We start from the raw sequence: 22,952 nt of genomic DNA, 5'->3' as shown, positions 1-22,952 counted from the left end.
AAAGCAGAGACAACTACTCAGGGCAGAAAGCTATATTTGTTTCAGGCTGCCAAGAGCTGCATGTTTGTGAACAGTGAGTGTCCCTGGCGTATTTATCCAAAAAGCAGAAAAGTCTGTCCTCGTCAGGTTGCTTGGGAATATGTATCCTATAATGCAAATCCCATATTTGTAAGAGGGCAGGCTGCAAGGAGCAACCTGCCCGTCTCTAAAGTTTTCCGGTTTCAACTGTTGACCTACCTTAAAAAATGTCACCGTGAGTCGACTTTTAAGATTCCTCTCTGCCTAATTAATTTAATAAAGACGTCTAATGCAGAATACTGGCATGAATTTATGGAAATAGACAGCCCACCTTGTGTTTGCTTATCTTTTTGAATACTTTAGCATATCATTATGATTTGGGTCTTAAAAGAGTCACATTGTGTGACTCTTAAAAGAGTCACATTGTGTCCTTGAGCTGTCCTATCATCAAGTAAAATTAACTCTTCTGTTACAACGTAACAGAAAAATATAAATCTACTTCTTGCCATGTGTATTTGATCAAATTTAGGCTAATGACACTCAATGATCCATCTCATAATGCAGAAATATTCCTGTTATCTAACAATGTCAAGGTTTATAAACTCTTTTCCCTTCGTATTACAGTCTTCACCATTCCCAAGGAATGCACTTTCTATGTCAGGAAATGCAAATGAGATCTGTCACTCATTTTCTTTGTAGGGAAGCTACATCACTGCTCGTGGCTACTATGAGAAAGCCTTACAGCTGGTTCCAAACAGCAAGTTGCTGAAAGAGAATCTGGCCAAACTGGATCGCTTGGAGAAACGGTTTCAGGAAGTCCAGGAGAAAGACCAAACATAGCATTCCATCACCAGTGGAAAGAAACTCATGCCCCTTGGAGAAAAGTATGGTGGAAGCCTATTGCTCAAAGTGATGGTGATGCTGAAGGAACTTTGATAGGATTCAGAATTACGGAAGGCAAATTTTGAATGCATGCTTATGTTTGACCAAAGTTACAGGAGACACTCAGCTCCTGTGGGACATGCTGAAGAATGAATGAAAACCTTCCTTTAATCAAGATTTATGTTTAGGCTGAACCCATTTTAATCACACCGGGAGTGTGGGTGGGACACGTACCTTCAATATCTTGGTTGTCACTGGGGAAACTGTGGAGACAAAGCACGCGTCCATTGCAGCGAGGGTGAAGTGGCACCTTCTGTTACTCAACATAGGCTCACCTTGTCCATGTAAAGTACCACTGATGGGCTTCATTGCAAGTGCTGCCAGGTCCTTCTGAACCAGGAAAGATGGTCATAATGGTCACATAAAAAGGTTTCAAGGGGTTAATGCTGAGGAAATCGTGGCCACTTTTGCAGCTTTAAACATGACTTGAAAATTATTCTAAAGAAAGGGAAAATAGTATCTGAATATCACCCTAGAAGGATGATTCTACAAGTAGGACAAATGATCCTTTGAGGGAAAACCTCACCTGAATGTTTTACTCATAAGATAGTAATTTTGTAATAATTCAGGTTCATGATGTCAGTATAGTTATATATCATATGGCTTTACCTTTTGCCCTCTCTTTCTGGGCCAAATAATTATTACTCTGAAAAAAATGGAAGCATCAAAAGGCAATGGGAAGCTCTAGGATTACTTGTCCTCCTGTCCAGTCCCCAGTAAAAAAAAAAACAAAAAACAAACAACCAAAGTGATCAATATAGGAGGAGGTAAAGTAAAGCCACAGAGAGATTAGGGAAGATTTCCCAGGCTGGAAAGGTACAAAGGAGGCTTTTTTTATGGATGTGCAGGGACAAAGCCCTTTTGTCATGGTGATAACACTGACAAAACACTTTGTCAAAGTGTTCTCATCCCCTCCCCAGAAAGATACAGAAAATGACCTATAGCTGATCAGTAATAAATCTATATTTTTAAATACTGAGGTGGGAAAAAATTCTCTTCGGAATTGGGGCTTTTATTTTTGAGCTTTATTTATTTAACTTATAATAATCAAAAAATTAATATATTTTCTCTGTTTTATACAAATTGGGCAGTATTCTTCACAGCTGGCCAGGTGCCTGGGCATTGTGACTCGTATGGTCTGAAGGACCACCGAGGCGTGCTTGAATAACTCCCCCTGAGGATGTCTCTAAAGCAAATGGCTGCGGAGCACGTTGGACCAAACTGGTGCTGCTGTAACGGCACTTCTGCTGCTTCCACCAGAGTTTGTACCAGCTCACAGCGAGCACTGGTGGGATCGTGCTTGGTGCCACTGCCTTTGCGTTTGGACATCAGGGTACGTCATCAGTTTGTTCCTCTTGCAGCAGGAAACCGCCATAAAAGTTGCTATATTTGAGCTTGATTGTGGCTGGTCCCTGCAGAAGAGCAGCCCAAGGTTTGGCATTATTAGTAAAGGACAGTTCAAATTAGGTATGTGAGGCCTTGATATATATCTGTCAGGAAAAGCCTGTGTGGCAGTGACCCACATGGCACCCAGCCTTAGTTGTTGTTGTCCCTGGCACCTCGGCAAGCTCCAAATTCTCTCAGTGGGATCGGACAGCCCTGTGCTGGTGGCTTCGCTAGCTTCATTTAAAAAGCTCAGTGTTTAGCCTCTCCTGGTTGTCAAATTACTGACAAATCATTAACATGACTCTAACTGCATTTGGAGCTCAGAGGGAGTCCAGGAGGGCACAAGTGTCTGCCCTGCAAGGGCTTGTGGACCCACTGGAGCCACGTTTGTGTGCCCACTGAGACAAGGCTGGACTTGGGAGGTACTGGTCCCCACTGGCCAAGGAGACTGGCCAGTGGCTACAGCTAGGCAGAGGCCAGCTCCTAAGGTTGGTGGCAAGGAGAGAGCATCAGGGGCAGAAGCTGGCGACACACATTTCTGGGTTCTCTCCCTTCGAACCAGCTTCATTAGTCCCAAGGAAGCAGCAGGGACCAAGACCAAGCAAGTCTTTTGCTGGTGAATTTTCCCTTTTTTACCCAGCTTGGGCTGGGTGAAAGCCCTTTCCTTTCCAGGGCCAAGGGTGGGTTTGAAGGCCTGGGGCTGGGTCAGCAGCCCTTGTCTTGTCGCACAACTTTTATGACCGTGGACTTGCTGACCTGATGTTTCTGCAGATCCCCAGTGTAGGCGCTCTGATGGATGCCATGCGTGGAGTGGCTTTGCACAGCCCTGGCGCTGGAAGGAGGCGGGTTAGCACCAGCAGAATCCCATGGGATGGGGAAACCGAAGCTTAAAGGGTCTCCGAGAGCAGTTGGTTGCCCACCGTGCATTGCAGAGCTGTAGGTGGTTCATTGCTGGGGTATTCAGGGGTACCTGGACTGTAAAGCTCTCTGCCTTGCCCCAAGGTGAGCCTGTCTTTGGGGGCACGTTCACCAAAGCCGTGTGCCCAGGCTGGCTGGTTGCCTACGGTACTGACACGTGGCAGCGAGTTTTGGGTCTGGCAGAGCAGTGTTTGGTGCAGCCCCCCAGCAGCAGTGTCATGCAAAGCCCCCGGCGTAGCAGGCATCTGCAGAGTGCCCTGACAGCTACCCGAAGGATGGGGGATAGGGGTGGGGGGAGATACGTTTCATTTAAAAATGTGTATCAGCTATAAACTTTGTCTTATAAAGATATATTAAATAAATACAATATATTCTACAAGCCCCACCACAGTGTGGCTTTAAATTGTGGCCAATGAAACATATTTTTTCAAATATAAAAGAAGTTGTATTTTTTATAGCAATGCTTTGTGAGGGGGATGACTTCGTTTTGTGTTTTTTACTTCGGCTTAAAACTTAGTTTGTCTTTCCTGAGAGACCTGGTACAAATGATTGTCTTGTTCTTGTCCTAGAACCTGATCAAAGTCACCTTGACCTCCCAAAACTGGTGAACGTGTAAAAGTATAATATAGCTTTGGGTGTCCCCCTCCCAGATCCTGGAGAAGGATTGTCCTTTTTGGCAACACTGCCTTACTTGCAGAATACCGTAGAAAGATGAGACCATCCTCCCGGTGAGGGGGCGGTTTGGTTGGATGGCATAGCCTATGTTCGTCCACTCGCCTGAATTAGGCAGGTGGCATATCCACGGAGTTTAATCCCAGCTGAACCGGATTATGTTTAAATGCCGAAACCCAACTCTTCCACATTTTGGAGCTGGGTTTATGGTAGTTACAGAGAGGGCTCGGTCACGAACCCTGCTTTCCTGAACCAGCACCTTATACCCCGTCTATGCAGGATGACGGTCTGCGAACTGGCAGCATATTTGGAGGACGATTCGGACCCTAAGCTACCAAAGCAGTTAAACCCTTGCAAAGTGTTGAGCTTGACTCCCTGTCTCGTTGGCGTCCGTGCTGAAATGCTGTGTTCGTTCAGGACATTAATCTTGTGAAAGGTTTATTGCAGGCGAAGAAGAAGAATGGACTATGATATGAAATGGGTTACCTCCACCAAAATGGAATGCTATTGTGGAAGATAAATAGAGCGACTTACCTTGTGATAAACTGGATATTATGCTAATTAATCATAGGAAATGTCCTCTTTCTCTAGCATTGCACAGCTTCTAAAATAATGACTTATAAATACATTGTTTTCTGCCAACTCCAGTGCTCAGCATGGTTAGCAGAGATTACAAATTAATAAATGGCTGGAGCTCTACCTGGTGGGGGAGAGTTCGCTCTCTCTCCAAGTTGCTTTGGCTAAACCTCAGTGCTCACCAATATTAAAGCGGAGAATTAACGGAAAGCTGGTTAGACAGGACTCTCGTGTACTCGCTGTGCATTTTAATCCTAAATGAAAAACATAATAATTGTGTTGGTTTTTCCTTTCCCCGTGAATAATATTTTCAGCTGATGGGTTTTTGTTTATTTTATTGCTTATTTAAAGTCCAGCGTTCTTTGCTTCCATTCTTTTTCCATCCCCTGGGATAAATGATGCAGTGGGGGGCATTTTCTCTCTCTCAGAGACTCCTTGGACTAGATTTCCCTACAAATGTGCAGGCAACTTGTTTTGGCCAAACAGTAAGTGAATGCAGCAGTGCAAATGGCCTTCATTCCTGAGATCTTGACGAGGACGGGTGGGGGGTGTGTGTGCACGCAGGCACATGGGTGGAAGAAGTATAAGTCAAAAAAAAAATCCAAAATAAAGAGCCTAACTTGCAGGGGAGGCTGGACGCCCCTAAAATTATCTAAAAACTATGAAATCTTCTCAACAGTTACAGAAACCAGGCCAGATATAGTGTACAATATTTGGTGAGAGAAGATAATTGTCGTTCTGATTTTAATAATTAGGCAATTTAGAATATAGTTGTATGATCTTTTGGCCCACTTGCCCTCCAGCTCGGTGAAGCAGTTGGTATATGCTTAAGTCTCCTCAATCTGTATGTGATTAAGTCGACCAAGTGCTCAATTTCTATCTTTCGTATATGCAATTATGCACAATCTTTGGAAAAAATTAGCCCTTAGAGGGTTTTTTTTCCCCAACCTTCAGTCTCTTGCAGCAATTTCAAAATGCACCATTTTGCTTTCATGTACATTTAAACCCAGCAGCAAAAAAAAAAAAAAAAAAAAAAGAAAAAGAAAAAGGAAAAAGCAAAAAAAAAAAAGCGCGCTTGGCGTTCACTAGTGTTTTAATGTGGCAAAGTTGCTTCAGGTAATCTCGATAACTTTGTGCAAAAGTTCATCGCCATGTTTGTACTGCCTTGCTGAAAATTTTTCCTTCTGGAAAATACCCCCGGTGGTATCCTCTGTAAAAGTTATGGCTTCTACAACTGTATTACTGTAGAAATTTTTGCCTGAAGTGGATGTCACACTGCGTGTTCCTCTCATGCGGGAGTTGTTTGCATTGCCTGTTGTTCATATGGTTCTTATTTCTGTACCTAATTTTTTTTTTAATCAGTTGTGCATATCTTTTTTTTTTTAAAAAAACAAACAAACAAACAACCACAAGAAAACAGCCCGTGGATTAGAAATCTTTAAAAAATAAATTCACACTTAGCAGCAGCTGGATGTATGTCAGTGGTGCAGGAATTTGCAAAGTCTTTGCTTTTTTTCACTGTGGGATTTATGGCTAGATTTCACGTACAGGAGTTATGCTCGAAGTCTCTGCAAAAGAAAATGTATGTAAATGTCTATTTTATATAAAAAGTAAGAAAAGTGAGTGCTGTGTCTGGTTTTGTTTTCTTGGCTATGGAGTCGGTCTGTTCCTTAGGACCAATCAGGAACAAGTTCTTCTGGAGGTGGAAGGGCCAAAGTTTCTTACTCCACTTGACTTACATTTTACTGCCCAAGGAGTCCCAGTTATTGGTCATGTAGGAGCAGCTATGCAGCAGCACATGTATTTGAGTCTGGCCATATAGAAATATTGGAGCAGGCATTTTTTGGAGCCTGAGCATGAGAAAGGATGAGGGCTGGTGCTTGCACGGTCTTGATGATTGGACATGTTATACTGGCATAAGTTCTTCATGTCAGGCTTTACACATGGTCAGGAATGTGTCAGTTCTACAGAGTGCAAAGAGAAAAACAGAACAGAAATTAAAAGAAACTCATTTTGTTCTAATTCCCTTCTTCGTGGCAGACATTCCCAGATGCTCCTGTGTGCTCCCAGGGTTTGGGTTCATTCAGGTGATCGTGATGGTGATAAACATCTCCATTGAAAATGGACCTAAAGGAGAATCAAAAGCCCGTAACACAAGCCATAGAGTTTCCTGCCATCTTGGTGTGTGCAAAACCCTCTGTAGCATGAAGGGGAATTGCACGCTCACATTGAGGTCAGCCCATACACACTGAAGTTCTCCCAGATCCCAACAGTGCAGGTTGTCTTATTGGAGCTTGCTACCAACGACCCGCTGCCCAGGTCCTTGTTTGTACTGATGGAGAAATAAGATGTACGGCCAGGTCACAGCCTGGATCCTGCCCTGTGGAGCAGTCTGCAGGTTTTGCCCTTTCAGCAGAACAAGGAATACAGCATGATGGCCTTGCCTCCCTCCATTGCCTGCAGATGTAGTTGGCCTTTGGCCTCCCAGGAGAGGGGCCTTCCCACTGCCAGCTGGCCAACAGGGCAGGCAGTGGCCATGGGGACAGGCAGTGGCATGGCAAGTGGGGACAGGTTGGGCAGGACTCACCTCCTCTGGGCTGTGCAGCCCCTGGGCTGCTCAGCAGCTCCTGAGGTGGGGTGGAGATGTCTGCTCTGCTGTGGGTGATGCCAGGGCCCTGCCTGCCTGGAAGCACTGCAGCACCCGGCAGGGCTCTGCGGCTCCTGACCCCAAAGAAAAGGCACCTCCATGCTTTAGTTGCTCTTGCAGTATGTGGATAGCAGCTCTCCCTGTAAAAAAGGTCAAATCATTCTCACAGAATCATAGAATGGTTTAGGTTGGAAGGGACCTTAAAGACCATCTAGTTCCAACCCCCCTGCCATGGGCAGGGACACCTCCCACTAGACCAGGCTGCTCAAAGCCCCATCCAGCCTGGCCTTGAACACTTCCAGGGATGGGGCATCCACAGCTTCCCTGGGCAACCTGTTCCAGTGCCTCACCACCCTCACAGTAAAGAATTTCTTGCTGATATCCAATCTAAATCTACCCTCTTTGAGTTTGAAACCATTCCCCCATGTCCTATCGTTACACTCCCAGCCTCATCCGTATGGCAGCTACTTAAGCCTCTCCGTAAATCCCACAGGTTGCTTCACAGATTAAAAGCTGCTTGAGGTGCCCAACTATATTGGTGTCCCCTAGGAAGGAAGAAGCAAACACACCACCATGCCTTATAAACACACTCTTCCCAGCTGGCCCGGGCAAGGAGAGGCCACAGGGCAAGGAACTTGGCTTGGACTCACCTTTGCCTGTGCTAACTTTCCTTAGCAAAAGCAATAAGATTTGTTTCAAACCGCAAGGATTAAGGCAGCTCAGGGCTAGTGGCAATGGTGAGGGGGGACATTAGCTTCTGATATGGTCCCTGTGTAAAGCGGGCAGCAAACTACAAACAGGAAAGCCCAGGGAGCTGGTGACTCCCAGCAAGACATGGCCAGAGAGCCTCCAAACCCACCTGCTTTGCATCCCTGCAGCCTCAGCTGACAAAACTCATTGGCCCCCTCATCTATTAAAGGGGCTCATTAGGTGGGATGAAGGAGGGCTGTGTCTCTTGTGAGTAGCACAGCCCAGGCCAGGCTCCAGCACTGGGTACTTTCCCTGGGCTGTGGTGGGAGCAGGGCTTCTCTTGCTGCTGCTGCTGTCTCTTCTTGTTCCATGTGGTGAGTCCTGTGTGTGGGCTGTGGGGAGATGTATCTCAGTGTGGGCGTTATAGCAGTGAGCCCAGGAGTTACCTGCTCTTTTAGGGTACCAAACAGGTGAATATAACCAGTCAGTTTTCATAAATCATACCAAAGCTTGATGTGCTTGTCCCTAGTGGGTGGTTTTGGGCTGCCCTTCCTGCAGCTCTGCTGGGACTGGAAGCCTTTTTTACCTTCTCCATCTAATGCTCCTTGCTGCAGCCCTCTCCTGGTTGCTGTGGCAAGTGAGCCATTCCCCACGCAGGCTGTGCAGCTGTGGTGTGGTCCCTTGCTTGTGCATGAAAGACAAATGGCTTGGTTCTGCTGAGCTTGCTAACTGGTGACCCTGGGGCAGTCAGGTCAGGAAAGTGCCTAGGAGAGCAATGAATGGGACCATGTTCTCAAATCTTTCTTACGCATCCTCCTGTAGTGGCTAACATATTTATATCTCCCTGTCTGGCCTGCTCTCACATCCACGTAAAAACTTCTTTCCTGGGGATGCTTATATGTAAGAGAAGGATTTGGTAATGAAGCTAGCGCTAAAAAGATCTGCCCAGCTGGGGCAAGAGATGAGATAACCGCATAACTGTTATCCCTCCTATCCTGCTCTAACATGATGCTGGTCCTTCTGCTGTTGCTAATGTTATTTCTTTCCCTACCTAAGGGAATGGTGTTTTCTCCATCATTTACCTCACTGATAAAGTCTATTTATTTTCTACTTCACTAGTAGACTTGCTGCTATAGCAATAATCACCACAGTCTCTTGTTGGAAAAGCTAGTCAGCAGCATGGGCCAGGGAGAGCTTGGTCCAGGTCAATGACTCAGAAAATTGTTCCTGATTTTGTGACTGTGCTTTCTGCAGTAGTCGAATGCTTTGAAGCCAGAGAGCATCCTGGGAATATGATAAAAGGGTATTAAAAAAGGGAGGGAGGGAGAGAGTCTGGGCTGAATGGGGAAGCAAGGAGCTCAGTTGGCCCCTCTACAGCCAGGAGTGCTGCAGAAGTTGTGCGAGGATCCTCCACAACCTTGTGGGGTGAGTTCCTCTTGTTGCTGCTAAGGTCTTGGGGTGGCTGGCCGCCCAGGGAGAGGAGAAAGATATGGGTTCCTCAGTTCACTGGCTTTTGGGTAAGGTGGTGTGAGAGATTGGTGGGCTTTCTAATGCCTGCTAACCTGATGGGAAGGTTAAGCAAGTAACGTTGCCTTCAAGCCTACACGGAGGACATAGGACCCAAAGTTAAAGAAAGGGCTGGAGGGGTGTCATTGTGATAGCTGGTAACATTTTGGGTCCAGACTCAGCCTCCTGGTGACTCCAGTGAGTTATTCCAGGCTCTCACCTGGGACAAACACGATGCAAATACCTCCTAAATCATGAGCATTATGTTGCTTATGTTTGCATGCCTGGGAACTGAACTCTTACCCCAGCTTTGGCTTGGGAGAGGCAGGGGACCCCTCCTATTGGCATGAGAGACACATTGGACAGGAGTGATTAACAAAGCGATTTTTAGCTGATGCAGACATGGACCAGCTGAAGGGAGTGGAGGAAGAGCTACTTTCCTCTTCTCAGCAAAGGAGAGGAAACTTCGTGCCACCCGTCTCCTGAAACCACACAGTCTGGAGAAGCGGACCTCCGGTATGAGGAATTGCAATTGGTTCCTTTTCTGTGTCTCCCAAGTATTTGAGAACACCCCTCCTGTGTGATCTTTGCTGAAATGATCATGTTTTTGAGATGACCTAGGGGAGGCAGCACACCCCTTGCTGTCCACCCAGCACGTGGTCCAGCAGGCCTGGCAGTGTGTGCATCCCTCCCTGCTGGGTGAGGACTGAGGGTTTTTTCCAGAGAACATTAACTGTGATTGCCACAAATTTATCTCAAACTGCACAGTTCAGTGAAGCATCTAAAACTTAATCAGAGCCAGACACCCCCAGCTGGACCCTGCTGTAAGTCAAACTTTCCCCCTGCTCATTGTCCATGTTTCTAAGGTACAATCGGTGCCAAAAGTGATGTGAGAAAGCTCTGTCTCCTTGTGATGTATTTCAGACCAAAGCCAAGAGCAAGGGCTGGGCCAGCAGAACTCTATCAGTTCAGAGACAATGTCTTTCATGACTTTACTTGCTCAGGTTAAGTGCACCAGGGCACTTAAGGTATGGAAGCCTTGAAATAATAAACTTTGAGTAAAGTCTGGTGGCATCATTGTAACCTGTTGCACTTGTTACTTAATTTTGTAAGTCCCAGTTGCATTTAATTAAGAATAATTAGTCTCCTGGATTAAATCTAAATTTTCTTTTTTTATGACTGTGCACACACATCATCAAAGTACCTTACAGGAGACCTCAGCTTTGCACACATCAGCTTCTTATCAAGAAATGCAGTTTCCATGTGTTTTCATTTATCGCCATATAATTGCCTTGAGGCTGGGAAAGCTGTGACACCTCGGATTTGTCCCAGAAGAGCCTGAGGTGATGCATCTGAGCATGTGGGGGATTGTCTCACTGCAAAACACTCTTGTTTCTGTCTTCTGTGTAGGCCTGAAGTGTGAAGTTCATCCCGTTGACCTGAAGAGCCCAGAGGATGCTCTGCAGCTGGGATTCTTCTCTTGAATTGAATCATTGGTGGGAGAGAGTTGGTGTCTGGGGGACATCCCTGGCAGGTCTGTGTTGCAGTACGCTGCCTTTTCCCTGGGGAAGGGGGAGGAGAGGCAGGAGCATCTCTCTTTCATCCTCAAGTCACTGAACGCTGCTAGCTCAGGAGTGGATGTTGGACTAAAAGTCCTTCTTACCTAGCTTCCCAGGCTGACTCCCCTCCCAAAACAGGAAAGAATGAGGTGATCTAATAGTTGAGATGAGATCTCTGGCTGGTGTGAGCTAATGCAGCTGCAGAGCTTTTGTGGTGTGCACAGATGAGGATTTGCTGGGGTTTATGGTATAGAAAGAGGCTGTAGAGGTTGGAAGGGAGGGCGCCTCCCTGGTCCCCTGTTGCAGAGGAAAGTTACCTTGCCTGGTGGTTTGTGTTGACATAAGGACAAGCACAGAGCAAGGACTGTGGGATGATGCCTTACGAGTAACTGAGCAGGGCATGGTTCTATTATAGAAAAGGTCTATTTGTTTGTGTGTTGCCAGAGCAAACGCTGGCACCTGTGGCAAACAGTATTTGCCACCTCCCTCTCCCCAAAACACAGTCCCTGCACATGCAGCAGCTTGAAAATCTATGCAGATAGTAGCAGGAAGGCAAAGCCAGGGGGTGGTGTAGGGAGAGGGTAGGGTGCTGGGGTCAGGGGGATGGATCAAGCTCTGGAAGCTCAGGAAGGCAAAGAGGAGGATTGAGATGTCTGTCCAGTCCCCTCGGTTTCGGGATGCTCCAGGATCTCATTCTTCTCATGCACTGCTGGGGCTGAAGGTGACTACCAAGGGTCAGCCAGGGCTTGGAAGTGACTCCTCAAGCCTCCAGGCAGCTGGGCATCCCACACACTAATACTGGGAGGCAAAAGTTGTTTCCCAGGCTGGGCTGATCTTTGTTATTTCACATTTTGGGAGGAAACAGGAGTCACCTCATCTCAAAACATACCTGACCTTTTCTGTGAAGGTGTCCCTCGAATTGGGCCTTTTCCATTACTGTGGTGGCGGTCTGGTCTGAGGAGATGTGGTTATTACTGCTGCTCACTGTGTCGTCAACCTGGAGCAGTAAGTCAGCCTGACCTCCTCACCCACTCTTGACACCTCTTGCAGGAGAAGTCCCTCTTAGGACACGGGGAGCTCCTGGGCCCAGGTGTGACGTCCCAGTCAGGGAAGGAAATATCCACTCTGGGGCTGAATGGTGCCAGTGCTCTGCCACAGTCAGATCTGCCATGGGTCCTCAAGCAACTTGCGCACCCCCAGCACCCCGCTTGCTCTTGCTGGGTCTCTGCGTGTTTCTCCCCAAAGCCTGGGGAGAGGGCTCCCCCATGCAGGGAGATTGCAAATCAAATTCACATGTCCTGTTCAGCGCAAAGACCAGAGGAGCATTTCTGAGGCAGCAGGAGAAGCGCTGCAGCTTCCTGGTAAGGCAGCCCTGGCAACTGTCCCATTACTCTTAGCAGTCACATTGGCTTCTGTACTTTTAATGCAAGACCAGCTTTACAGGTCATGCTACGGACCTCTTAATGGGCAGGGAAAAGGATATAAGTGGCCCCTTTGCCAGCCCTTTTATAATCCATTATAATGTAATTGCAGACCAGTCAGCTTCACATCTGTTTCTTGCTCAACATGAGCATCATTTTTGAGGACTGATGTTGAATAATGAGAAAGTTGCTATGGTATAAAAATTTCAGTGTGCAAGATTAACCTTGATAATGAGGCACCTCCTTGTTTCTCTCTTCAGTGCAAAACTATCCGGTGCTTTTATTCTCCGGTCTTATCCTGCCAATGCTGTTCCTATGTTCCCATCACTGCAGCATTTGCATTGCCAGGCACTCCCGGTGGCAGGCATTGCTGGGAAGTACAGGAACTTTCCAGTTCCAGTAAACAGCCTCCTGAGGTTAAAGCTGAGCTGTGCCATTAGTCGGTCTGTTACTTATGGCTGAAAGTGATTAGAAATTAAAGGAAGGGTTTCCCTGAGTGGAAAAAAAGTAATAAAGTGTGTGCCTACCAGCCCCCTCATGCCAGGCTGCCTGGACTTGCTATCTCCAAAGGACGTATGGGTAGAATAGGGTGGTGGTAATTCACAGCAGTCGGACTTTCACGAAGGGGTGCAATCCAATTGTTACCAAAGACAGGCCTCTGCTTTGTTTCTAAAATAATTGTTTCTCACTAACCTTCTTACTGTGTGAGAAAATAGCTAATTACTGACCTTCTTACTATGTAAAAATAGTTAGTCACTGAGCTGATGTTACAGATAGTGATAATGAGGAGACAATCAGAAGCAGTTAATCACCAAGGATGGAATAATAAGCAGTTAATCACTTCAAGGTTCTTTTATATGTCAGGTATGTACTCCTACACCAATTAGGATAGAGTTGTGGCTACTTTGGAGAACATCCTTATTATCTTCAAGAAGTGGGCAAACTTACAGTAAACTTTTACTGTCCTGAGATGACTCAATACCTTAAAAGGATAATGTGAGGAATGGTCTCCTTACCCAAACGACCACTGAGACACTCACGCTTGCGCAGAAGTGTTTTGTCGACGCAGCAAAATTTGATACCCGTGTGCAGAAAGACTATTCAGTCGTCCTAATGAATATGTAAGCCTAGGTGGAGTTATGTATTAGGTAGGTGGAATTATGGGAATATTTTGTGTGTAAATAATGGGTGAATATCCCCGGTAAGATGTGCTAGATTTGTGGGTTTTTCCCCCTAGCACCCGATGTCGAATAAAGCAATATCTCCTCTCTAAACTACTTTTGGTTTCGAGGGCTTTTATTTCAGGTAACACCATGGAGGTTGGAGAAGAGAATGAGGGCAGGGGTTTGAAAAGAATCTATAAAACTACTGCAAATCAGCAATGAACAGACTTCAAAGCTCTTGTCTGGGCACTGGGGTTTCTTGGACTCTCTAGTGAGCAAAGTCTGGAGAGAAAAGGCTTCATGTCTGGGTTTTGTCCTATTTTGATAATAATTCAGGCAGACCTTTAATCAGCCCTAATTGCAAAGATCTCCAGACGAACTCGCTTCTGTGTTGCGCCCTGTGCTGTGAGAATTGGTAATGGGAAATGCTGACAGCCGAAACGCAGACGAGTTCTGCAGCTCCTGTGGGTGTCTCTCACAGTGCCTGGTACCGGCCGGATCAATGAACCCAGTTCATGTCTCCCATTGGGTCCAAAACTATCCCACCCTGCACCCCAGTGCGCTTGTTGGGTCTCTAGAGGAGAAAAAACTTCTTTAGTGAAGATCTGGTTTGCTAAAGGTGGGGTCTGCTGCCCGCCTGTTTACTGGGTATCTCCGCTGTGATAGCGTAGCTATCTACCTAATTGCTAAAAGAAATACTGAAAGGTGTTTTGACTGTTGGAGCTGATTGCTCGAAGTCTAACTGTAACATTATATTGCTTATAAAATATGCAGGAAAAACCATAATGGGCATACACTTGTCTAGTGCTAATTTAAACTACATGTAGCTGCTTAAAATAATTGTGAACCTTTTAAATGTGGGCCTCTGCTTCATCTCCTAAATGCGCTGATAACAACATTAGAAAGGAGGATTTATGGGGCCAAAATTACTTTGGCAGCCAGTTCCCATTGCTTTTAAGGCTTCTCATGTGTCTTTTAGGATCCCAGACTGCAGGTAACAAGGGCTGAGCTTGATGTTTCAAGGCCAAAAACGGCACAGGAGTTCGGGGGGCCCCAAGTCAGAAGATAAACTGTCCTTTTCCCAGTACTGAGCTGGCGGCAATGAAATCTGCTGGCACCTCCCCTGGCCTCCTGGCTGCTCTGTGCTGCCCAGGTATGAACAGCGGCTTGATGGATAACAGATGAAACAAGAAGCCTATTTATCCATTTAAAAGCAAGTCTGGCTTTTCCAGCTGGAGCTCAGGGGATCCTCTGCATTGCTGCGAATGTGAAATCAGCCCCGCTGTAAGTCCAGTTAGTGAAGACCAGCCCCAGTTCCCAGGGTGGGAGCACACTGTGGGGTTGCAGGCTGAGTGTCAGGACAGGAAATTGCAGAGGGAAAAACAAAAATTTGGTTTGTGGCAGCAGCCCCTTCCCTCATCAACCTGGCATTGTTTTGGTTTTTTTACATCAGGAAACTCCTGAAGAGCCTGGTGGTGACAGTGCAGGAGCGTCTCCTCCAGCGGGCAGACAGGCAGGAGCTGAGCATCCTTGTCTCACGTGTCATCGTCCACTCTACGTTCAACCATGGATTGCAACATGGCCCTGCTCCACGTGCAGCACCCAGCCCAGTGTGGTAAGCAGGAGCCCAGGGGGATGAGCTGCTGCTGTGGGAGGGTGCTTTACGCAGGCAAAGACCTCATCTGATGTGCTGGTCCAGAAAAAAACACCCCTCTTCCTTCCACAGAATCACAGAATGGTAGGGGTTGGAAGGGACCTCTGGAGATCATCTAGTCCGACCCCCCTGCCAGAGCAGGGTCACCTAGAGCAGGTTGCACAGGAACGCGTCCAGGTGGGTTTTGAACGTCTCCAGAGACGGAGACTCCACCACCTCTCTGGGCAGCCTGTGCCAGTGCTCTGCCACCCTCAAAGGAAAGAAGTTCTTCCTCATGTTTAGACGGAACTTCCTATGCTCAAGTTTGTGCCTGTTACCTCTTGCCCTGTCCCTGGGCACCACTGAAAAGAGCCTGGCCCCATCCTCCTGACACCCACCCTTTAAGTATTTATAAGCATTGATAAGATCCCTCCTCAGCTGTCTTTTTTCCAGACTGAAAAGACACAAGTCCCTCAGTCTTTCTTCATAAGAGAGATGTTCTAGTAACACAATTGAGTTAATTCTTGTCCTATCCCTCAGTCAGGGTCTGTGCTCTGGATATACCAGTGCTTTCTTCATGCACCAGATTCCTGTGTTCCCTTGTGCTCTCCTTGTACAAGCTGCACCAGCGTGGATTTCTTCAACCCCGTTGTGCCAACACTAGCTCTTGGCTAGCTGCGGGAAAGCCATCAGCTTCCTCTTGGCCATGGCCCTGGGCTATTAGCAGTGTGCTGCAAGGGTCCTGCCCACAGAGGAGCAGGCTGGATTAAAACCTGCTCGCTCCAAGTACTTCTGCAGACAAAGGCAAAAAGCCTCTGGAGGTAATTTTAGGGTCTCGGCATGAGGGAAGTGGCACAAGCCTCTAACTTCCTAAGCTTTTCCAAGGCAATTCCCTGAGTTGTACAGAGCTACAATGGGTTACAGCCAACTGGCCATGACCGCCTGTGACCATCAGATGGCAGATTGGCCAACATAAAATAACCTTCTGTCACTGTCATGTCTCAAATCACTGGCTCGGGCAGTGATAGCCTTACAGTTTGCCCATAATGACAGGCATAAGGGAAATAAGACCCAAGAAATGTTCATTTCAGGGCTCAGACATCCTGGCAGGCAGCATGAGGAGGGCTGCTTGAGGGCTGCCTGTGTGCCTGTGCTCTGTGGCTGAGCAGGTGTGTCTCTGCTTGGCATCATAAAAGTCACACGGACAACCCTTGAGGAAACTACAGGGCTCCCTGCTTAGCCCTTCTGAAGGCTGGGCACTGCCAATGCCCCGTCAAGGCAGCCAAGGAGAACTGTGATGTGGGTTTTTTTCCCATTATCAAGGGAAAACTAACCAATGCGAGTCTGGATTGAATGGAGCTGAATCTTCTGAGTTTTTCATGTCCTGCGTAACTCCTCTGATCTGATCAGCACCGGTCTTTGGGGAGAATGATGTAAGGAGTTTCTCACAAGCGCTGGCCTGTTCCCACACTATATGAGACTGACACGGGCAGCCCGGTCTCCTCATCTCTGCCATGCTGTTCTCCCTCTTCTTTTGTCCCCTTCCTAAGTATCCTTCCGCTTAAGTTAACATTCAAAGATAGCTAACAATCTTTCTGATCTCTCTCTCTGAATTTGCCTCATGTATAATTCAATTGCATGTGACTAACTTCAGATTGTATTCCCATTTTATGGATACCCACATGTGACTGTGACGTTTTTGGAAGGGGAGAAATGGAGCACTGTGACTTGAAGGATGCTGTTTGTGCCTGTAAATCATACATGCTCCCGGAAGCACGGGGTTTGTGAGCTCATTTATGCTTATGTACCCTTTCCTCTGCAGGGAGATGAGATTCGGCCCATCTGCCTTCCCCACAGGGACGAAGACTTCCAGTTTGGGACACCGTGAGTGGCTAGTGGCTGGGATAAGGTGTCTGAGGGTGAGTCGAATGTCAGGGTCTTCTGGTCGCAGTTGCAGGAATAAAGGGTGATGGATAAGGGAAAGGAGCCACTTTCTTTCAGAAACAGAAATGCAAGAGAAGGTGACTCCTGCCAGATGGAAAGTTCAAGTATGCCTTTGCTCACCAGGTCTCCTCTGCTTGTCAGAGGACCAGCTCCTGTAGGGATGTGCAGGTCAGCGTTTTCCTGCAGCGTGGGACCTTGGAGCACATTAGGGAAGGTTGCACTTTGCAGTGCTGCTGTGCATATTCATGTGTGCGTATCGGAGCCTCTCACAAGCTGAGCCGTCCTTACAAGGTGTTACAAAAGTGGGAATAGTTCCCTTGTATGTAAAAATGTATGCTCTTTTATACTCTCTCCTACATACCAGAGGTTGTTCCCTCAAAGGAATTGCACTTCAAAGGACATGAGAATGTCTCTGAATGTTGCTTTTTATTTTTACATCCCTAGTGGTTTGGGGCTCATCCACAGTAGAGGAGACTTGCCTGTCCCCCACTCCCCAGCAGCCCTCCCAGCAGATCACATGCTGTCTCCCAGCCAGGGCTGGTCTCTCACACCACCAGCAGCTTGCTGGGGGCTTCGTCCTGGCCCCTGAAGGTCTCCAGCCCTGTAGTGTGGTGCTCAGGAGAAGAAATCAATGTCTGCTGTCCAACTTGCAGGGGAATGATCCTCTCCAACCCTCTTTTGAGGCACTGTCTGGGGGAAAACCAATGCGTTACCCGCCTAGCTGGGTGCCTCTCCTTGGTGATCCCAAACTGCTTCAAAACATCTCCAGCCCAGGCAGGCAACTGGTGTGGGACCAACCAGCTGCTCATGCTGGGGTGTTGGGGAAGGGGTGGATGTGGCTCCCAGGTGACAGGGCTGTTGGCTATCTTTCAGCCAGAGGGGCAAGCTGTCTTGCAGATGCTGGGTGTGGCTTGATTGCTCCAGCAGTGGCTGAGGTGCTGGCTCCCATCCTGCAGGAGGTGGAGCTGCCCCTTATGGACAGCCAGACCTGCAGCTGGGGGGCTTGAATCTGCCGCTGGTGAGGAGCTCCATGCTGCGTGCTGGCTTCCCAACAGTGGGAGGGAATGCATGCAGGGTAACAGCTTGTCCGCTCTGGCTCCTGCTGGGCAGCAGACTTGTCCTATCCACCTGAAAACCATCTCCCCTGGGGAGAAAGGGAAGAAGCAGCTCTGACAGTGCTGTCAACACTTCGCTAAGCGAGGGTTTTACAAGGAGCTTCAGCATACTAAAGGCAGGAGGATTCTTTTGTGGGTGGGCATATGGGTGTGAGCAGCAGATTGAAGCATGACTGACCCCTTGCCTAGACCTGCCCTGGGCACTGCTAACAGCAGGACCTCCATCTCTGCATGCGAGTGCCACCACCTCTGCTGAAAACAGGGGTGGGGACCTTCAGTGGTGGGACTCCAAGGCAATGCTGCCAGGAGGTTGGAAAGAAGGCAGTTCCCACCTCTCCCTTAATGTCCCCTTACATACCCTCAAGCCTCCTGATATCTTCGCTCAGGCAGTCCCACTGGGCAATGGGCTGCCAGAGAGGAGTTTGCTCAGTGCCGAACACTTCTCTGCTAGTCCTAACAGTGTGATTGGGGCCAGTCTTGCCCTGCCCTAGGGAAGGCTGCTGACCAAGCTGTTGCTAGTCTCCTTGGGGTGTGCTTGCATGAATATTTTTTGGTTTTGAACCAAACAGTAGCTTGGGAAGCTCCCTGCCCTCTGTCATACCTTGCGTGAACGTTTTCAAAGCAGTGCTGCGCCTGTTGTTGGTGACAAGGCTTTCATTTTTACATTCTTCAGGGGGAAAAAAGGGGTTTGTGTACAGGGAAGGGCAGGTTGCCAAACTGCAAGTCAGATCAGGGAAGTGAAAGAACAGAACTTAGATTGGTGCGTTTTAGATTAAACAAGCACAGCTGAATGAGCAGGGATGGTGCCAGGCCCCTGTGACTGGGGAGAAGCGAGTCAGGTTGTGTTTGCTTCTGCAGTAGAGCTGGCCTGTCATGCAACACCATCAAAGGTCGGGGCTGCAGGCACAGGAATAAATGGCACCTTTCCTCCCCGAATGGTGTTTGGACAGGCTGACTCTGGAGGTCCCCTTGTGTGTCTGAGGACTGGTGGCACCTGAGCTCTGGCTAGTGTGGTGTCCTGGGGCATCAGTTGTGCCAGAGGATGGGATACCCTCAAGAGAAGCACCACAGCCCAGGGCTCACCAGGCGTCTTCTCACATGTGTCTGTCTTTGTGGACTTCATTGCCCAGCACATGACACCAGGGTAGGTATGACTACTGGGAGGGTTTTTCCTCTCCTGTTTAGCACCATAGGGATCCAAATTGCCCTGTTATTGCTGCCTCCCTCCACCCACAGCAGTTCTGTTTAATTTCCAGCGACTGCATCAGCAACAAGGTATATTATCTTTTATTTTGGGATGGCAAAACCAAAAGTTTAAATAGATAAGTCCCCCTTCAGAAACCTGGTTATAATAGCAGGTCTGACCCATGCATCCCCTAAATGGGCATGGAAAAGCAGAAGGCTACTCAAGCTGCTGACTTTCTGGCTGAATGCAGCCCTTCCAGCTTGGCGAGGTGTCCCCTGAGTGCTGCATACCAGCCCTGCTCTCATAAAAGCCTGCTTTGAGTACCTGCCAGCTCGAGATCTGAACTGCTGTTGTGCTCCTGAAACGGCGTGCGGGATCGATCAGGGGTTATCTCCTCATCAAATACAACTGTGAATGCACATGAGAAGAGGGGCACCGTATTAAGAGCTCCAGTTTTAGTGGTTTATCAGAAGTGCCTTTTATAGCTAGGCACAGGTCTAGCGACTCCCTGCCAGCCACTTGTATTTTTCTGTGCAGCTGATCACAGGGCTAATGAAAGTTATTAAAGAGATGGTGTTATTTCTGTCATAGCCATCAAAGTTGAGGTGTCAGTATTAACTAATACCCAGCCTATTATGGCTTTGCTAGGGATTCTTAATGATTATGCTTTCAAAAGGGGACTGTCTGCAGCTAAGAAGGTGCCTCTTAATTGGGAGCAGTGACTGCAAGGAGCAGAAGCCACGTGGCTACAAAGTGGGTGCACTACCCTTTGCGAAGCAGAGTTATCGGGATCCAGGCAGACCAAATGCCTATAGAAGATGAAGGGGAGGCCAACATAAAAGTGGTGTGCTTCATTAAAAATGAGCTTGGAGTAGCCACGTCAGCCCTTAGCAGGCTGAACTGAATGTGGGCCCGCTGTGTCGGTGGGACAACTCCTGAAAGTTTGGGGATTTTTTTTAAGTAGGACTTTGGGAAAGAAGTTCTGTGCTCTCATCTGAGGCTTCTCTCAGCTGCATGTCAAGCACTTTGTGTTTGAAACAACTGCAGTGCCGTAGCCTGTGCCTTCACCGATATTGCCTGTACTGCAATACCCCATACAACCCCTTTTGTCTCCCTGGCTGCTGTGCGGAGTGTAGTTCCCAAGGGCACCCCAGCTCTTTGGAGAAAGTGGCCACGTCCAGTACCGGCAGGCTTCGGAGGATACCTTGTTACCTTGACACCAGGTAACTGTAGTTTGGTCGTAGCCTTCAAACACCGAATTTTCCTTGGAGCACCCACTGAAGTGTTTCCCAAGACTCAGAAGCCCTGACCGCCGCTGGCCTGGGCACCACTCTCGGCAGTGTCCGGATAACAAGAGCTGTTTGTTCCCTGCAATGCAAATCCGCAGCTACGCTCGCTGGGCAGGATAATGTTGTGGGGGAAGGCAGGAAGACACAAAGTCTATTTCTAAGACATTCTGCATGAGCCACACTCATGAAATGGCTGCGTCTGGCTAGAGATCTGTTGTACCTTTGATCTTTTGCTCTGGCCATATCGATGTCAGCTCACACAAAGAAGCTTTCAGTTCCTGCAGGAGGCAGGGGAATGAGATGGACTGGGCTGGCGGCGTGTCAGTCACACAGCACAAAGCTGTCACTGCTGTAAGGAAGCGCCAGTCCCCACCTAGTGCAGAGCAAATTCACAGTGGTCCTCTGCTTTTGGTAACTCTCTTCACAGATGGCTTATACGAAGGGGGAAGATGATAAAATTTACCAGGTGGAGCTGGTGACATTAGTTGTCTGCTTCTGGTGCGTGCTTGCAGGAAAGCAGTTGCTGGAGACTCCCAGCCCACCGTGGGACTGATGAGGACTAAGCTCAGCCGTGCAGATATGTGCCTTTACTATCGTTTGCACTTAGAACATAACAGTGCCAGAGGACAAAACCATTGTGATACGCTTCACCGAATTAGATGTAGAGTACCAAATGGGATGTGACCTTGACTGTGTGTCCCTCTATTTGAACAGAAGAGAGCCGATCTGTAGGACTGGGTGCCTTGGAGTGAGGGTTACTTCATTGTCACGAAGAACAGCGATTCTAGCTGACTTTTGAGAAGCCTTTTGTATTTTGCACTGTGACTGTAAAGAGCTAGAGACAACAACCCAAATGGAGCAGGGCAGGTGGGACTGAGGGACACGTTCATATTTTTGCTGGGATCTAGTGCACTGTGGTGGGCATCTCAAAAATGTATTTCAGCTGTATGTAATTCTGTGCCCCCTCTGTCTTTTCTCCAGTATACTTATTTTACTCTTAAAGACCCTGGGTATCAGAGTAAACCAAGGGCTTAGCCTTGCTTAGCTGGTGCATGTCCAGATGAGTTTCCAACATATTAGCAAGGCCAGTGTCTTGTGTGTTGGAAAAGTAGCTCAAAGGCTGGCTCTTCTTTGGTTCAAATTTGGTTATAGGGCCCAACAAGCATGCAGATTACTGGGTAACTGTACAGATGACACTAAAAGAAATGTGGCTTGTTGTCCCTCAGTAAGATGTGCTTAATACTGAACCGATAGAGAATAAAAATTTCCTGCAAATACTAGCTGCCTCTCCACTCTAACTTAGTACTAATGACAATGTGTTGATAATAATGTTAATCCTTAGTCCATGCAATTAATCCTCTAGGAATATTTGGTTGTTCATGCGGTTGTTTTGGATGAAGTCCCATCCCCTTAATTTCTCTGTACCGCCTCTAAACGTTTAATAGGCAATAAAAGCCAAACAGTCTCTCCATTCAGTGTGGGAAGAGACCTTCCCAATGGGATCTAACCTAACGAACCATTGCCAGATTTGCCTGAATAAATGTATGTATGTTCAGCCCGCTCTTACCACCAGCTCCTTGTCTCCCTCAGATAAATCCTGCGGGGATGTCTTGCTGGCCCCTCTGCTGCCAGTTGGAACAGGTCACCGTTATATTTGTTTCTGATGGGAGCAACGCTGGATGCAGCTTCAACTTTCACAGTGAGTGTTACGACTCACTTTCACAGTCGTAACAACTCTGAAGCAGTTGACCTCGATGATGCTGTAGAAACCCCTCTCCTCTCCTTTCTGACCTCCTTAAACTAATAACTATCCTTAGTGTGCCTGGGTTCCTTAAAAGTCAAGTTGTTGATTTGAGTTCATTAAAAGTACCGTATAATCCCATCTGTTCAATTGTCTTCTTTCTTGTCTGCGTATTGCAGGTTTGGGCTGTGGGAGTGTCGCAATGTTAGTGGAAGAGGGGAAGATTGATACTGCTAATTACCCTGGCTTGTATCCCAGGAACACGAAGTGCCACTGGCTCATTGAGGCTCCAGCAGAGTATGTCATAAAGGTAATAAAAGGAGAAACTGCACTTAAACCTCTGCACTAAGAACTGTTCAGGTGAGCGATTCAATAAAATCCTGCCAGAAACATCTGTGACACGCAAGACTGTAAATTGCAAGGTTTCTAGGTCACTGATTCTTTGCGGGGCATATTTTGTCAATTAGACATCACCTCCAAACTCATGTATGGAGGGGCTGTGACTGTTGTAAGCGCTCAAAGTCTGTAGGCACCAATCTCATTTCA

At 47.6% G+C, this 22,952-nt stretch overlaps 2 protein-coding genes across 2 annotated transcripts in view; both read left to right on the top strand.

Annotated features, from left to right (window-relative positions):
• TMTC1 (transmembrane O-mannosyltransferase targeting cadherins 1) overlaps positions 1-5,892 on the top strand; it is a 151,280-nt gene extending 145,388 nt beyond the window's left edge. Inside the window, exon 20 of the mRNA XM_063319125.1 lies at positions 718-5,892. Coding sequence (XP_063175195.1) covers positions 718-858 — 141 coding nt within the window. The 3' untranslated portion in view covers positions 859-5,892. The remainder of the gene's footprint in view (positions 1-717) is intronic.
• Positions 5,893-9,190: 3,298 nt separating this feature from the next.
• OVCH1 (ovochymase 1) overlaps positions 9,191-22,952 on the top strand; it is a 33,267-nt gene continuing 19,505 nt past the window's right edge. Inside the window, 10 exon segments of the mRNA XM_063323991.1 lie at positions 9,191-9,274; positions 11,822-11,919; positions 14,478-14,492; positions 14,584-14,651; positions 17,021-17,050; positions 18,003-18,065; positions 18,068-18,150; positions 21,093-21,140; positions 21,273-21,393; positions 22,586-22,716. Of these exon segments, the coding sequence (XP_063180061.1) occupies positions 9,191-9,274; positions 11,822-11,919; positions 14,478-14,492; positions 14,584-14,651; positions 17,021-17,050; positions 18,003-18,065; positions 18,068-18,150; positions 21,093-21,140; positions 21,273-21,393; positions 22,586-22,716 (741 nt within the window).

This window comes from Chroicocephalus ridibundus, chromosome 1, assembly GCF_963924245.1.
Source record: "Chroicocephalus ridibundus chromosome 1, bChrRid1.1, whole genome shotgun sequence".
Taxonomy (NCBI): Eukaryota; Metazoa; Chordata; class Aves; order Charadriiformes; family Laridae; genus Chroicocephalus; species Chroicocephalus ridibundus.
The sequence above is the reverse complement of the archived record's forward strand: the minus strand, read 5'-3'. Positions and strand labels throughout refer to the sequence as shown.